The sequence below is a fragment of the Varroa jacobsoni genome, unplaced genomic scaffold (genome assembly GCF_002532875.2).
Source record: "Varroa jacobsoni isolate VJ856 unplaced genomic scaffold, vjacob_1.0 contig00627, whole genome shotgun sequence".
Taxonomy (NCBI): domain Eukaryota; kingdom Metazoa; phylum Arthropoda; class Arachnida; order Mesostigmata; family Varroidae; genus Varroa; species Varroa jacobsoni.
The window spans coordinates 105,389-120,602 of NW_019214502.1; the positions used below are offsets into that span (position 1 = coordinate 105,389).

The window sequence follows — 15,214 nt, forward strand, 5'->3', positions numbered from 1 at the left end:
ACGCCACCTGGAAGTGATTCAGATTGCGTTGGGTAGTGTCTTGAACAAACTGATGTTAGAAAACCCCTACGTCCTGAAAGATATGTAGATGTTGTGAACGAATATTAGTGTTTACAGACAACTCTGTTTAGAACTAGGTTTCCTGATGGACTGACGACGGTGTTGAGTTTTTATCCAGGCCGGATTCGAAATGGTGGTACTCCTCGACTCTCTTCGGTGCTTCCTAGCTCCTTGAGGCTGAAGAGCCTGGCGCACTATAGCCGGTACGAATGCCGACATCAAAGAAGCGCAAAAAGACACAGACGTTTGTTTGTCCTGACTGTTAAACTGTGCTGTTCAATTCGAGGCCTATCTGCTGAAATTAGTCCTAGTACATAAAACTATTATATACTATTTCGGGTCATTTAAAACGACCTAGAATCCAAGCTGCACCGACTCACAGCCAAAATGCTGTATCTAGAATTTGTAATTTTAAGGACCTTATAAACTCGGCCTTGCCCATTTAGTCATACCCTAATGGCGACATACCTCAACAGCCATGAAAACATTGTGGGAACCCAAATCATTACCTGCAATGGAAAAACGAAAGGGTTGTCCTGAAGAATGTATTGCATATGTATAGAGTTTGGAAGTAATTCTGTGTTTCCAGTCCGAACGATCGCTGCTTACATGTTACTCCCTCAAAAAGACGAAGTTTCCGTTTAAAATCTGTCGAATTTTCGAATATGAGCTAAATCCGTCGTCGTTGTACTATGCCTATTAAGCCGTAGAGACGCCTTTATTAGAATAATACAAGGTATGAGTGCTTTGAGTAGTACTGTTCCATACTGAACCACATTTCCATCTGATGATAAGTGAGATCGATAATGGAGATATTTAGTTATGAAGCTATAGTGTGTTCTTTTATGGAAACTCATTGATTTCGCTGAGCATTACTCGGAAATTAGGAAAACGCCGAGTTAATTTATAGTGCTTGATGAAGTGTTAGCATTCGACGAAGTGTTATCTGTGCATGTACCTGTAATAGTATAATAATATAAAAAAAGTATATAAATGTAGAAGGTTGTATCGAAAAACGCACCCCAGTGCATGCATGAAGTACATACGCAATCCATATAGAATGTTTAATAGTGACCGATTCCTATTTTCACAGGTCATAGGCCCGGTAAAAATGATATTAACGACGAGTCATTTAGTGAGTATACAACGCATTTTTCCTTTAAAAAAAAATAGAGCAAATTCTCGACATGCCACGTGGCTCTATAGGCTTAAATCAATATCAAACCTAATCATTTACTAATCATATTTAACCAAGAAGCCTAGATCTTAGGTCTTTTGATACCAGGTAAATCCAATGGCATAGTACTGTTGACTTAAGTTACGTGTCCTAGAGAACTCATCCTAAATTAGTCAATGACAAATAAAATAGCTACACTTATTTTCGTTATGTGTAGCACTGCAGCAATGTATGCTACAGATTGGATTTAGGGCAAAACGCCCCTAAGCACCGACTGATCCAGGATGTGTTTATCTTTCTCGAAAGGAATTTAGTAAGCAATTTACTGTACTTAGTATTCGGGCCTGTACGATAAATTGATGCAGACTAGATTTTGCCCAGGTAAAGACCTGGGAATATAACAGACCGGCTATTACTATCTTAATTTTTAATGTTTTTCTTAATAGTTGTAAGCGAAAACGGATTTCATATTTCTTGAGAAATCGAACGTAATCCCCACGATTTTGGATAAATCTTGAAAAAAGTAATGGCTATAACGTAAAGGGCATGTTACACATCTTGTTTAATGATAAGTAGGGTTTTCTAAGAAAAGTGCGACCACCTTTTGCATTCGATTCTTTTTTACCGTATCCGTAAGTAGTTTCTAACTGAGGCGATCTTATCTTCGCTGTCATCTTTTTAATAACGGTGCTTTGTTATTTTGAAAGGAAAATTTGTCACGGTTCCGGCGCCTAAGTTCACGGAATGTCTGTCACATCCGCATAAGGAAGATGCGTTTATGGTATGCCAAAACGAAGAGGGAAAGCTCAGCATTATTATACCACTTGTGAAAGACAAGGTTGGTTACTCTTCTTAATAGCATTTAAGCTGCAAGAAAAATTAAAGAGACGACTAGGTATTTCTGCTAGTCATCTTTTGGATCGTACGTATTAATTTAAATAATTTTCATTTGTTTAAGCTAAAAAATCCGGTGAAAGTTACACGGCACATAAAATCTACAGCGAAAACGTCGATAGCGCCGCGAGCCGGTAATGGAACGCAAATTAGAGAATTGGACCTGCCGTATATCCAGGTGAATACTACTCAGTGCTAAAGATTGGCCTTCGTTTTATGAATGCGTTTGTCAGGTGATATACACAAATAGCGTAGCTGAGACAGTTTAATTCTAAAAATTATAGTTCTGTGGTTTCCGAGTCATTCAGTATAGGCCTTCATGTCATTTGTCGAAATGACTCCACTAACAAAGCTATCGGAAGCCTCTATTGTAAACATTTTGTGTTTGGCATTTCAATTTGTGCATAGTTCCTTAGTAGATATGTTTACTGCTCTGAAAACCATATATTATCAAGGTCTTCCAAACAATACATTTTTAAAAATCCTAAACACACTTTGGAGCAGTCGGAGCATCAATAGCACTAAGTGTGAATCGTTCGATGAAGAGACGTCGCACCTGTCATAAACACACAGAGTTCGTTTTACGTGTGATAAATAGGTTTACATGGAGGTTCGTATTATCAGGAGCGTTTAGTATGTTCGTGTTGTATTGTCTATACATTCCACAGCAGCATATGAGAGTAAAGGAAGGTTAGTTGACAGTAATTATTACGTTGAGGATGGCGCCAAGCTTTCGAAATCCGACACATCAAGTCTGGCAGCTCTAAGAACTACTGTGCCAAACTCGATAGGATTCAAATCTCGACCAAAAGACGTAAACTATCTAAGATAGCTGATATTGTTTGATATTTGTAGATTGTGGAATAGCTGACCGCGTGTAGGGCATAGTCTTTTTTCTTGAACTTTATGAAATGAATGAAGTCATAATTTTGGGTAGAAATATACGACCATCAAAAGTGCTTCATTTGAAAGTCATACATAATTTTGGGTGGAAATATACGACCATCAAACTGCTCAGTCATAAAACAATTTGGTAAAACAAATTTCTCCTGTAGACATTTTCACAAGCTACAGCCACAAATTGGCTGTGTATCAGACGACATTTTAGGTACTCCCTGGAAGCGCTAATGATCCGGACTTTAGTGCGTGCCATAGAACTGATCTTTTGTAAATTCATAAACCCAAAATTTTACCAATACGGAGCCCTTGTCCAGGCTAGCAATGAATCATTGAGTGAATGCATTAGTACCCCGTTAGAAATTCTACTCGCACGTGATCTGTGCTCATTAAAGTAAAATGTAAAAATACATAAAAATGAAGCAGGAAGGAAATGCTGATGGTGAAGAAACGACATTGGATGAATATGCTACTTTGGATCCTTGGACTTTAGAACCTGATTCGAAACCTCTAAGAACAATGAATGTATCGACCAAAGAGTTCTTGCCAAAGGTAGGTGCCGGACTGCTATATTGTCAGGGTAGCTCGAATATGAATGACCAATGTTTATTTGTAGCGGGTGTTGGATACGCGTCAAGACTTTAATTAAGAAATCGTCTATCCATATTCAAGTACATGGAAACAAACAAGTCAAGGTAGTCTGTTACAGAGAGCGTACCGAAATGGATGTTTTAGGTAATTTCTTAGTGCCACATAGTGATTGTTACCGTTTTTCCTTTGTTCCCCTTGGGAGGTCACCAGTTTTAGACAACTGGCAAGCTTCACATTTTTTGTCTGTATTTTTGTAGTAGCCAAAGCCACTGTCGATTGAATATCGATAGCAACTCGGTGTTATGAATTCAACTATTTGAAAACGATTTGGCATTCATCAGGGGTTGATCATGCATTGGCTGTTAATTTTTTTCCATTCTTTTCCTGCATACAGGCATATGTATAAGATCGGGTTAAATTATGTATTTGGACTTGTTTACGTTAATTGTTGTGGGCAGAAACCATTTAACAGTTTCTTTATGGTTTTGAAAGCGCAGCACCTCAAAGTGTGCCCTTTAAACAAGCTCTGTCTATAGCGTTGCCTTGTTTAAACTCACGGGCTTATTAAGATCAAAACCAGATGATTTATTAGTACAATTATTTCACTTAGTACAGAAATAAAGTTGAAAATAACATTATGGAATTTTATTGCATGGAAGTTTTTGCATCTATTTCTAGCCTGTAAATTAATATTATTTGTTATATTTTGCTGCCTTTGGGGCAAATACAAGGATTCTGGAGTTCAGGAGTTTCCGGTAAAATCTCAGCCAAAAGTGCAAAATAGCCATACCACATCGGTCAAGTCTCAACCCACGAAGCAAAGTGCTCATACCACATCGGTCAAATCTCAACCCACAAAGCTAAATGCCCATACCGCATCGGTCAAACCTCAACCCACAAAGCAAAGTACCCATACCACACCGGTCAAACATCAACCCACGAAGCAAAGTACCAATACCACATCGGTCAAACATCAACCCACGAAGCAAAGTGCCCATAACTCATCGGTCAAACCTCAACCCACAAAGCTAAATACGCATATCCCATCGGTTAAACTTAAACCTACGAATCAAAGTGCTTATACCACCTCAAAGGCTACCAAGCCAGTTCAAATCAAAAACGAGTCCCACGAAAAGGTAAGATGTCATAGCTGTGCATTGTGGGCGCCTCCCTGTATATCAGATTCAAGTGGCTCTAAAGTACTTTGCAGTGTAAAAACTGACATTACAGGTTACCCTTTCTAAACCAATACATCTATTATGAACATCAAGTATAATCTGCCTCCGACTGCTGAGAAAAAAATAGCGACCAGGAATGATAGAGCTTCCAACAATTGACAGACCTTAACGTCGTAGATTTCTTTGCACAATGAGTAAAGGAAGGATCAAGGGTATCCTGATAGCCGATATGCGTAGGATATTAAGATCTGGATGGTTGCTGACTCGCTTAGACAGGTCTCTTGTACAATAGTTTGGAGGAACAGCTTGCAGTAATGAACACTCTGGGAGCTGTAGAACAGTTCTGATTAGTTGGACAGGCATTAACTACGTGCGTATTTTCCTATCCAAAAGGAGCAGCTCTTTTGGTTTGTCTTAAAGCGTGTCCTCCCAGTCTTTTGCCATTGGCTTCTAGTAGGAGGTCGCTCTTTCTTCCAGTCACTCGGTAAAGTTCTGCAATAAATTCGTCTTTTTTTTCCAGTCTTTCAAACAGGAGCAAAAAAAAGAAAGCCTAGGGAATACAACACGAAGGTACCATTACACTTCGGGTGATGCGGAGGTTCCGAAATCATCGACGTTGCAGCTACACTCAATTAAGTTACCACTTGAACCACTCATAGAAGTAAGTTCAAAGAGTAAGTGAAACTATTGAAAAATTAATTGCAATGCAATTTATACCCGTGCTTATTAAGACAGGGTACATTTGTATCCTAAAAAAACATCGAATCCAAATTCTACTCGTAATTCGTTTGTGCAGATATTTAAAGATTAATCTGCAAGAAGTCACTGTTCGCTGTTTTTAACATGGTCCTAACTAAATCTACCGTGATGGAATATCCTCTACTAGAAAGCAAAATGTTCCCAGAATATCGAAAATAGCTATAAAAATATCTTTAGCGTGTAACTGCTTGGTTTGATAGAACCATATTACGGTGTAAATGTAAAATACCTGGTTTCTTTTAGAGGATTCGAAGACTTCCTGTTCGACTAAACAACACTAGAGTAAAACAATAATTTCTAGGCATGTGTATGGAGGCTCACTAGACGGAATTCCGTCTGGGATTTGCGTTTGTATTGTTTCTTACGAACTTATATCTAATTATTCTGAAGAGGAAATAAAACGTTTTCGTGTGTTCCTATGCGCATATAAATCTAAAGCCATAAATGAATGGATGAATCGTTATGATAATTCCAAACTTCAGTATTTCCTAATTAAATTTAATGGTCTTTAATAACATTGATTTGTTTATATTCGACGCTTTAAATTTGTGAATAACGAAGAACGACAAAAAAGTGGAAATACCCAAGGCCCTGTATCATTTAAAATCTACTTCTGAGAAGCCATACACGTCGACCAAACGTTCTTCAACGGTAAGCGTAGATTAATAATCTATGTTAAGCCGAAAATGGTTTTTAATGAAATACCGTTAGCATGGAATTGCTTTAGCTGTCAAATATGTCTGATCGCCCACACATGAGCTAAATGTTGTCAAACTGTTGAAAAAGGACGTAATTATCTTGTATAGTGCTTTAATTTTTGACGTTAAAATGCGAAAGCTGTCGGTTTCACGTACTCCCATTGGCTGCTTTTTTGTTTTTGTTTTTGCTCGGTAGATAATTGTACACATCCAGTATTTATCTGTGTCACTAATTATAAATTGATGGGGTCCGCTTAAACAGAAGTTGGGGTCAGCATTATAAACATACTAGTCGCTATAGTACTCCCGAATAAAGCCATCGGTGTAGATTGGATGCTGCTCCTTTTTTGTGAGCGTAAATGGTCAATTAGAATTTCGCGATTTGTACAAGATATTTACAAAATAAGCCTAAAGTAGAAAGTGTATTTAATACTAATTATATTGTTGGTGAACCCAAAAACAGCGACTTTAGGTAGGCGACAAAGGTAGGCTCAACACGTTCGACAACAAAAAGGCTGCTAAATCGATCGTTTTTGCGCTTCGATCAAAATTTCGTAGTCGTATTTTTCTAACAGTTCAGTAACAAGTTTTGAGCCCTTTGGAAGGACCGGTTCAGTGGCCTTAAATCTGAAAGGCTAAATGTTTTTTTTTTTCAGAGAAACATGCCCGCAGAGACAAGCAGCAAGGGAAGCCCAGGCTCTGAACAGAGAGAGCTAGAGGATCTGCAGACGCTAACCTCCATCGCGCAGGTAAGCATCTATTTTATTAACTGAGTTGTTTGTAATTATTTTCGGACAGCTGTTTCACATGCAACTAACGAGTTCGATCAATATTTTCCGTTTCATAGTCAGATGTTGTGATGCTGTTAATTTTAGTGGCCAACCTGTATATGGCCTTTTGATACGATTGGGACGACCAACCTTTATTGAGGGCAGGTACAATATCGCCAAGCAGTCCTAAATTGAAAGCACTCAGCCACTAATTACATCCTTTTTTCTCTAGATATTTTAAACTCACGTTGACATTTTTCTGCTAAAGGGGATAAACGAACTCAAAGCCAGGAGCTTCCTCTAGATATTTTAAACTCACGTTGACATTTTTCTGCTAAAGGGGATAAACGAACTCAAAGCCAGGAGCTTCAACTTCGCGCATGAATCTCATCTTCTACCAAGAGCAAAGACGTCGCGACCCTTTACGGTAATGATCTGTCTTGCTTTTTACTATAATTAGTTATTTTACACGCACATTTCTGCATGCGAAGTTTAATTGTTACATCCGGGTTACATTAGGATGTTAGCTAAGATGCAGGTTGGTTTCAATGCATTGCATACAACAACTATTATCCATATACCCCACGTTCTATTCCAACAGCACGTTTTCTACGCTATATAATAATAATTGGATCGTCATTTCATAGGAGGAAGGTGAAGGGTCTGCTCGCTTTACGGGGTGTCGAACGTCAATCATCATGGGTGATTTCAGACAGCTTATTTGCGAGAACAACTTGGTAAAAGGCCAATCCGTGCACCTGTTTCTGCATCAGAACGACGATCCAATTTACTTCCAAAAATTTATAGACTCGAAAGGGAAATGATACAAGCGTTGTGGTGGGAAAGATGGTACAAGGCATAAAGGTCCAGAAGACCGATTTACGTTTAATGATCACAGTAACTTATCGAACTTGCCAATAAACTAAAACAAAAAGGAACAGCGACGTTTGCAATGATTCGTCTCAAATTCTAACTACTGAGTTCTCATTTTATTACTCGTTCTTTTCGATATAGACTTCACCAAATCGAGAGTCGCAACTAAACGCGCTGATATGCCATAGCAGTCATTCAATTACTGCAGAAACCTGCAGGGATCCCTTACGTGGTACTAGTACCTTTAAGTAAAAGCTCGTAAAAGTGAATTAGCTTTAACACTTATGTTCGAAGGAACGATTTCTCGATCTCTCGATTCGTTGCAGTGCAGGAAGCCTTGTCAACACTAGCATAATCCGATAATAATAATAATAGTTCCTTAACGTACCCGGGATGACATTTCTAAACGTCAGGTGTCGTTACTGACTGATCCATTCGCCATGTCAGTCGACAGATGAATACAAATGAAAAAAAAAACCGTTTGATTGCCAAGTACCCACATCGATCTAATCGAGGGATTATTCTATTTTTAACATACTTATATACATGCATATCTATGCATGTCTATATGCATAATACGTCAACGGAAAGATAATTGGTAAAATAACTGAAAAACGTTTATTATTACTAAATATTCGCTTCTTGTGGTTCGTTTCATTCGTTTGTTTGTAATATTACGATCTTAACATGTGCGTAAGTATGATAGCGTCTTTGCGTATCATGGTAATGGTACAATTCACTACTTTTTAATTGAAACCATGCTTTGCAACCAATGCACGTTTGGCAACTCTATAACCATCTTAAGATAACTTTCAAGTGTCGAGCACTCTACCGAGTGCACAGTTGAAAAAAACGCCAAAAGCTTTCACAGTCACCGAACCTTCTTTGTGACCGTTTACATTGGAAATTTAAAAGTTCGCATTGAGGACCCTGAATTACGAAGCAGATGATTCGCTTTTTGAGCTGACCGACTCTGAATAGGTTGTTGTTAGATAGATCTTCAGCTTTGTCGATATATTTTTGTGCGTGGGTATTATCGGTAAATGCAATTATTTGTCAAAACGAAATTAATTAATATTGTTGACAATATCATTCATGTCTTGTCTATGAGTGATGTTGTCAAAGCAGTGTTGGATACCTCAAATATATCATCATCGGATATCGATTGGCCCTGGTTTTTATAAACAGTTAAGCAAGATCATATGTGTTAAGAATCTTCGCGGTACATTGTCTTCAGGCAGAGAAAACAGGTACTAACCAACTGTCCATCTATCTATAGTTAGAATACCTTCAACTTAAATTATCGGATCTGACATGAGCAACTAAGAACATGGCTAGCGATCAAAATAACAAGCAGCCAAAAAGCATAGAAGATCCTGAATCTTAAATTATGGCGTACTGCTTTATTATAAAGCAAATACAGAATCTAGAGTGGCAGGCTCGTAGATGTCAACAAAATATTGTGTAAGTTAACTTTAAGAGCACCCATGTCATCGATTTTTGACTAAAAAAGCACGTTATTGGACATATGCTTCGACGGGGAAAGAGGTTCCACGACCAACGAGCTTCGTCTCAGTGTTTTCATTAGCGTACCGAAGTGTTTCAACTCGGACTACTTTTATAAATAGTAAGCACATTCTCGTGGGGGTAGCATTTTTGGTGATGTAGTAAACCTCAATTTTCAATACGTTACCAGCGGGGAGAGTAACAATGTTTGCTTACAAGACGGTCAGTTTTAAACATGAGCTACACTGCATGTATATAAGAATCAAGGAAATACGTTCCAACTAAACGGATTACGCTAGTATAAAAGGTTTTTGATACATTTAATGTTAAAAATACTCTTTTTCTAAAAAAATTTCTGAGCTCATATTATTCGGCAGCATGCCATAAGCCATGTTCCGGAATAAGTACGTGGCGCGTTTGGCTACAGCCGAGTTCACCTTGTATGGCCTGCAAGCTAATAAAATTGGGTCTTCTGTTATAAAAATCTAGTTATAACGGAGAGCTATCTTGATTCGAATTATTACCACAAACTATACTGGAACTTGTTTCTGCACTAGCAGACAGGATGGTCCTGGAGCAAGAGGTATGTGGCGAGATCTGACGGCAGATGAAAGTACGAGAGTGTGTTCGTAGTCGTCTCTATTAAAACTAGATGGAATCACTGGTCTCTAAACGTTTTTTAACACTAATTTTTTCATAGCCTATCGTGGGTGTTCGTGTGTCATGGTTGAGCTACAGAAATTGCCCGCAGCCTTTTGACGGCAGGATTGAAGGAGTAAGCCTTTTGCGCGTCTCTGGCGCTAAGATTGGCACACTATGTGCACCTTGGCCGCCACTATTACTGGTACTTAATACACATACGACAGTGTGCTATGTGTTCTACTTCCGCTCCACCTTGACCAGTCGGTGCCCTAATGCTTCGGCAGCCCTAACATGCCTGCACAACATCTCAATCCAACAGGAGTATAGAGGAACCATTTCTAGTCTATATATAGTCTACATGAACTGAAAAAGCTTCCAAACAACCTGTTCACTCTTGCCCCTAGCTGTTCCACCCTCCATGTCCCATATAGAAACATTCCTCTTCACCGTTCTTGCATCGCAAGTCTATATGAAAGCTGTTGCACAGGTTTTTTCTTTTTATTGAAAACTGTTTTTTCGACAAGACGACTAATCCTTATACAGCTATACAGACTCGGGAGATATATTTCGATGATGAATGATGCTTATTTTTGTGCACTATATATCAACTCGGACTAAGTGAAAACAGTAATGTATTTCTATATGAAATGACTCTTGTCTTGCATTTAAATAAACTGTGCCAGCCTAGTATTTTATTCCATGAATTTAGGAAAATAAAGAAGGTTTCGCGTTATGGAAGCATAAGATCTTTGGGACGAACGAATATAAGAACAGACCTGACAGTCCCGATTTAAGACGCTCTCTTGTCGCTCGCAGTGAATCTGTGGAATATCGTGCGGAAGTCCGAGCCATATTCTGCATGCAGTATCACTGCCATAACGTGGCGCAGGATTGTCTTCGGAAGAATCGTACAAGAAGAACCCATCGTGAGCATTAAGAGCGTAACAATTACTACACGGATCGAAACATCAGAAATCGCAGTCAATGAGACCCTGATCTTGCTTTCCACCCGGTGCGACTTTACTGACAACAAACATCAAATAAGTTCGTGGATATCCGCGGAAAGTGGCTTTGTTCGGACGCGTCCTATTCATTTGTGAATCTAAGACTCAAGTCGCTATCGTATGCAAAATTGAAGTACTGAAGAAGTAGTAGTGCTTGTACATGCCGCTGCACACAGCCATTCCCAGGACAACTAGCAACTCTTGTTTAGGCAACTTGTGCCTTAAAACAGGCTACAAACAAAGAAGGCTATAATAATAAGCGGTATACATGAGCAAGCTTTGATTGCAACTACTTAGAATGCCAGTGATAGCGAGTACGAGTGGCGCGGCATCGCAAACCGGCAACATAAACGTTCGCCCTTACTTTAGCTTTTTGTACAAGCTCTTTTTCTCGTCGCTTCTGTATTAAAAAAAAAATAGTAGTTTGTGCGTACATGGGTACAGATATTGCGTACATTTAACAAGGTATAACCTTTGTTCTGTTGGTTTTGTTCTATATTAACGCAGAAAATAGTACAACGTCTAAAGGGAGCTGTACGTAAAGATAATGAAAGCATTTAGAAAAAGCAACTGTAAACTGAAGTGAGATTCACTCCGGCGAAGAGAAAACGAACCTGATAGTAGCGTTTGGGTCTTTAAGCCGATGCTTCTGAGCTTTGTACTGCAGACGACTATAGGCATAGTTAGGAATGTTCTTCAGATTTTTCAGACAGATTTTCATGTTAAACATTCCGCTATTTGGTTTATACTGTTCATAGCCAATTCCAAAACATACAAAATGTGTATAATGATTTTTTTTTGTCTGAATACGATATGGTTTTCTGGAATCAGATTTAATATCTCTTCGAGATGAGCTAAATATCACGAACGAAAATGCAGCTACGACACCCATTGGAGGAACTGTGTTTTGGCTATCTGATTTTTGCCTTCCCTTTGATTGCATGACCGATCTAGATTTGTGGAATAACGATAGAACTAAAAAGTGGAACTTTGCTAATTTAAAACAGCTCAATTGAAGAACTTGCATTTCAAGGGAGCATATCTTAAGTATGAATAAAATCAGTCTCAGTTTTGAGAAACCTTGTAAAGATCAATTGTTTATATTTTGTGCTATGTTTACCTTCTGACTCCATCTAGTAAAATCGATCGTGCAATGTACGGTTGTAATATGTATCGATAAATAACTGGCAACTAAAGTATTGTCTCGGTTAACTTAATTACACGTGACCTGATCCCATTTTTGCAGCTTCCGTGACTTTTTCAAGAACGTCAATGACGTATCTATGGGAGTTGTCTGTTCAAGATTTGTATCCTAAATAACCGTAAATACTCATTTAATTTTCAACTTTCCAAAATAGAATAACTAGATGATGCGTATAATTCCAAAGATTCCTAGAGAACTAAGATATTGAATGACGTTTTTCTTAGAGGCTATTGTTATTCAGTAATAGCACACCACTCAATGATTTTAGTTACTGTGCCTCTGACGAGAAACACTTACGCAAACGAAAGCCAAAGCGAGACTTAATGGTAAATTTCAACGCTTGATTTTAAAGCTTGCAATGATACATTGATCAAAATATGAAAGTGACGAGCTATTTAGTTCGAACGATCAACAATAATAAAAATATTATGTTTACGTTTGATGTTAGTAGGACTGTGTTAGTAATAATTCGCGCCCTTTATATACGACGTCCTTTATAGTTGGTATAGCACACAACCCCGACGACGCTGATCCCTAATGCAACGAGGAAACACCACAGTTTTTATCGTATGTGCTAGTCATCTCTATGCCGCCAATGATATACAGCGTATCGGCCGTTTGGCTTTGGGGGTCCTCAAGGATAGCTTACTAAATGGCGGTCTTGTTTTGGCGTGCGATTTCGAAACATGGAAGCTCGTCGATAGACCCAACCTTTGTTAGTTTGAAATTGGACTGTGGGTGTTGTTTTACGTGCAGTTAAGTGGTACACGCAGCACGTGCAACGTGGTTTTATACGTCAAGCACTATGACTTAACAATAGGGGACGTACTGGGTTGGATAGTAGGTCTTTCGTGTTGTACCCAAAGTCAAATTAGCTGCCAGGTTCAATCGGCTTTTATGCATGCCAAAAAAAAGTCTATGGAGATTTACTCAGGATCGATTGTTGAAGATATTGGAATGAGATGCGTGGTTTCGTTAAAACATTATTTATTTGAACTTTCATGGCTTTGGTGTCGACTCAACAGGGGTGAGCCCTACTGCTACCAACATTCGTGTTTCGCCTTTAATGCAGTTATTTTTATGCCATGTGTTTATAGATCATATACATAAACACAGTTTACACGATGAGTAGGCAGACGTTATGAAAGAATCTATATTGTCCTTTACAAGCTAACGACATCGTGCAATTCTAAGCTTAAGCTGCATACAGATCTAAGCTGCATCGATGGAAAATTGATCTGAATGATGTTTCAAAACTTTGCACGGAAAGAACAACAAGTCGTCGAACGCAACATGCTATATTTCTACTATAAATAATCTGTTCGAGTTTCTGGATAAGGTGTGCTTCATTGAAGGACGTAGGACAAGCCAATCCCCCCCCCTCGCCGGAATAATTTTGTGTGGGTAACCTATTTCCTTCTAATTTTAGGGACACGTTGTGATGTACGTGCGGACCCAAGCCTAGACATACTTCATTTTGTGCTGGAATCCAGCCGTTTGATGAAATGTTTAACAGCGCTACCTGACCTGAAGCTCGAAACACAAAGGCAGATCAAGCCATTTTTCACCACGAACACTCTCCATGTTTGGCTGCGTTCTATGGTGTTGCCGTATCTGTCAACTACCGTGTTTGCTGACCAGTTGGCTAAAGGAACAGCGCAAATATAAGAAACGTCGTCTACAGGGATTCCCAGAGGGTCAATGTGCACCCCTCCGATAACATATTAACTGTTCGATTGTCGATAAATTATTGTGGCATCACAGCACTGAATACTGAAGCCTCGAATACTTTTCAACCTACTGACGACGATATCAAATGTGTCTCGTTAGAATATAATAATATAATAGAAAGTTACGGTCGATCCACTTTCTTATAATCTGGTTACACTTATCTAGATTCGGTGTACTATCATTTTGGCTGGTGGTTCCTTCAGTACAATTTGATTTTACCTGCGGTACCAGCTACTTGTTATCAATCTAAAATTACTTTTGCTTACGAAAAAGCTTAATTTTACTTTACTTACTTACTTACAAATACCGTGCAAGTATCAATAAGGACACTGCAATAGCTCACAACATTCAGGTTAGGACAACATTCATACATCATGCAAGTTTCCGTACGCCTTAGACATCCTTCTCGATGTAGAGCCATCTACACGCGTTGACGGAATGGGAAAGCAATTGTTTTTTAATCTCTCGAGGTATGTCTACAGCTTGCGAGCTCAAATGCAGAACAATCAATGATAGCAGGGGGGGGGGGGGGGGTCATGCATTATAAGCTATTCCGGGATACTTTGGTACCGCTGTCCTATCAGTGTGCTATCAATTACATTAGTGAATCACGTGAAAATGTCGGGGATGTAATATAACTACACGTTCGTGTAAATATTGGAGATGATGCACATAACACGGTCAAAAAAATAAGGTTTTTACCCTATTGTTTCTACGATTTACAGCTTGCAGCACACACCCGTACAACTGGTCCTTCTTATTGCAATAAACCTAATCAACGACATTAAAACAAGCTAAACAAACTTATGTTAAAATTGTGGCATATATGCATAGGTAAACATGTTAGTGTCTATATATATATCCTCTTGCGTAGACATTCATCTTTCGAAAAGGCCAACACGTCAAATCCTCCTCTTTTCGAAATTCCAAATTTATATCGAATATAATGGTACTTAGTGGAGCTAAAGTGTTATTTAGCAGAATGTTAGTCTTGTTTACCCTTTATGATACTGCCATTCCAGAATCGGCCAGACGTAGAGATGCTGGGGCTATGGGTAGGTAAACCCAACGAAAATCTCTACTGCCACTCGTATTGAAGGTAGTCGCAGGTAATTAACAGTGGTCCATCGTAGTGCTACTTTCTATTTAGCCTTGCTAACCTAAGACGAAGCCTATTTGAAGCCTGGCCCAAAAACAACGTCCCGAAGATGGTGAACTCAAACATCGTAG

At 38.8% G+C, this 15,214-nt stretch overlaps 1 protein-coding gene and 1 long non-coding RNA gene across 6 annotated transcripts in view; one reads left to right on the plus strand and one right to left on the minus strand.

Annotated features, from left to right (window-relative positions):
* Positions 1-794, minus strand: part of LOC111271452 (uncharacterized) — a 6,216-nt gene extending 5,422 nt beyond the window's left edge. Inside the window, exon 1 of the long non-coding RNA XR_015315319.1 lies at positions 570-794. This is a non-coding gene — a long non-coding RNA (uncharacterized LOC111271452). The remainder of the gene's footprint in view (positions 1-569) is intronic.
* The window catches only part of LOC111271445 (uncharacterized), a 9,067-nt gene extending 1,070 nt beyond the window's left edge, over positions 1-7,997 (plus strand). The window contains exons 2-12 of one of the 5 annotated variants that reach the window (XM_086972916.1): positions 179-263; positions 1,154-1,195; positions 1,945-2,075; positions 2,196-2,309; positions 3,452-3,580; positions 4,351-4,755; positions 5,318-5,458; positions 6,118-6,207; positions 6,911-7,003; positions 7,365-7,451; positions 7,672-7,997. In XM_086972916.1, the coding sequence (XP_086829042.1) occupies positions 2,016-2,075; positions 2,196-2,309; positions 3,452-3,580; positions 4,351-4,755; positions 5,318-5,458; positions 6,118-6,207; positions 6,911-7,003; positions 7,365-7,451; positions 7,672-7,848 (1,296 nt within the window). In that variant the 5' untranslated portion in view covers positions 179-263; positions 1,154-1,195; positions 1,945-2,015 and the 3' untranslated portion in view covers positions 7,849-7,997. Of the gene's footprint in view, positions 1-178; positions 264-1,153; positions 1,196-1,944; positions 2,076-2,195; positions 2,310-3,451; positions 3,581-4,350; positions 4,756-5,317; positions 5,459-6,117; positions 6,208-6,910; positions 7,004-7,292; positions 7,452-7,671 lie in introns of those variants that run through there. The other 4 variants (XM_022852232.2, XM_022852233.2, XM_022852234.2 and 1 more) reach the window with 4 other exon arrangements.
* Positions 7,998-15,214: the final 7,217 nt, after the last annotated feature.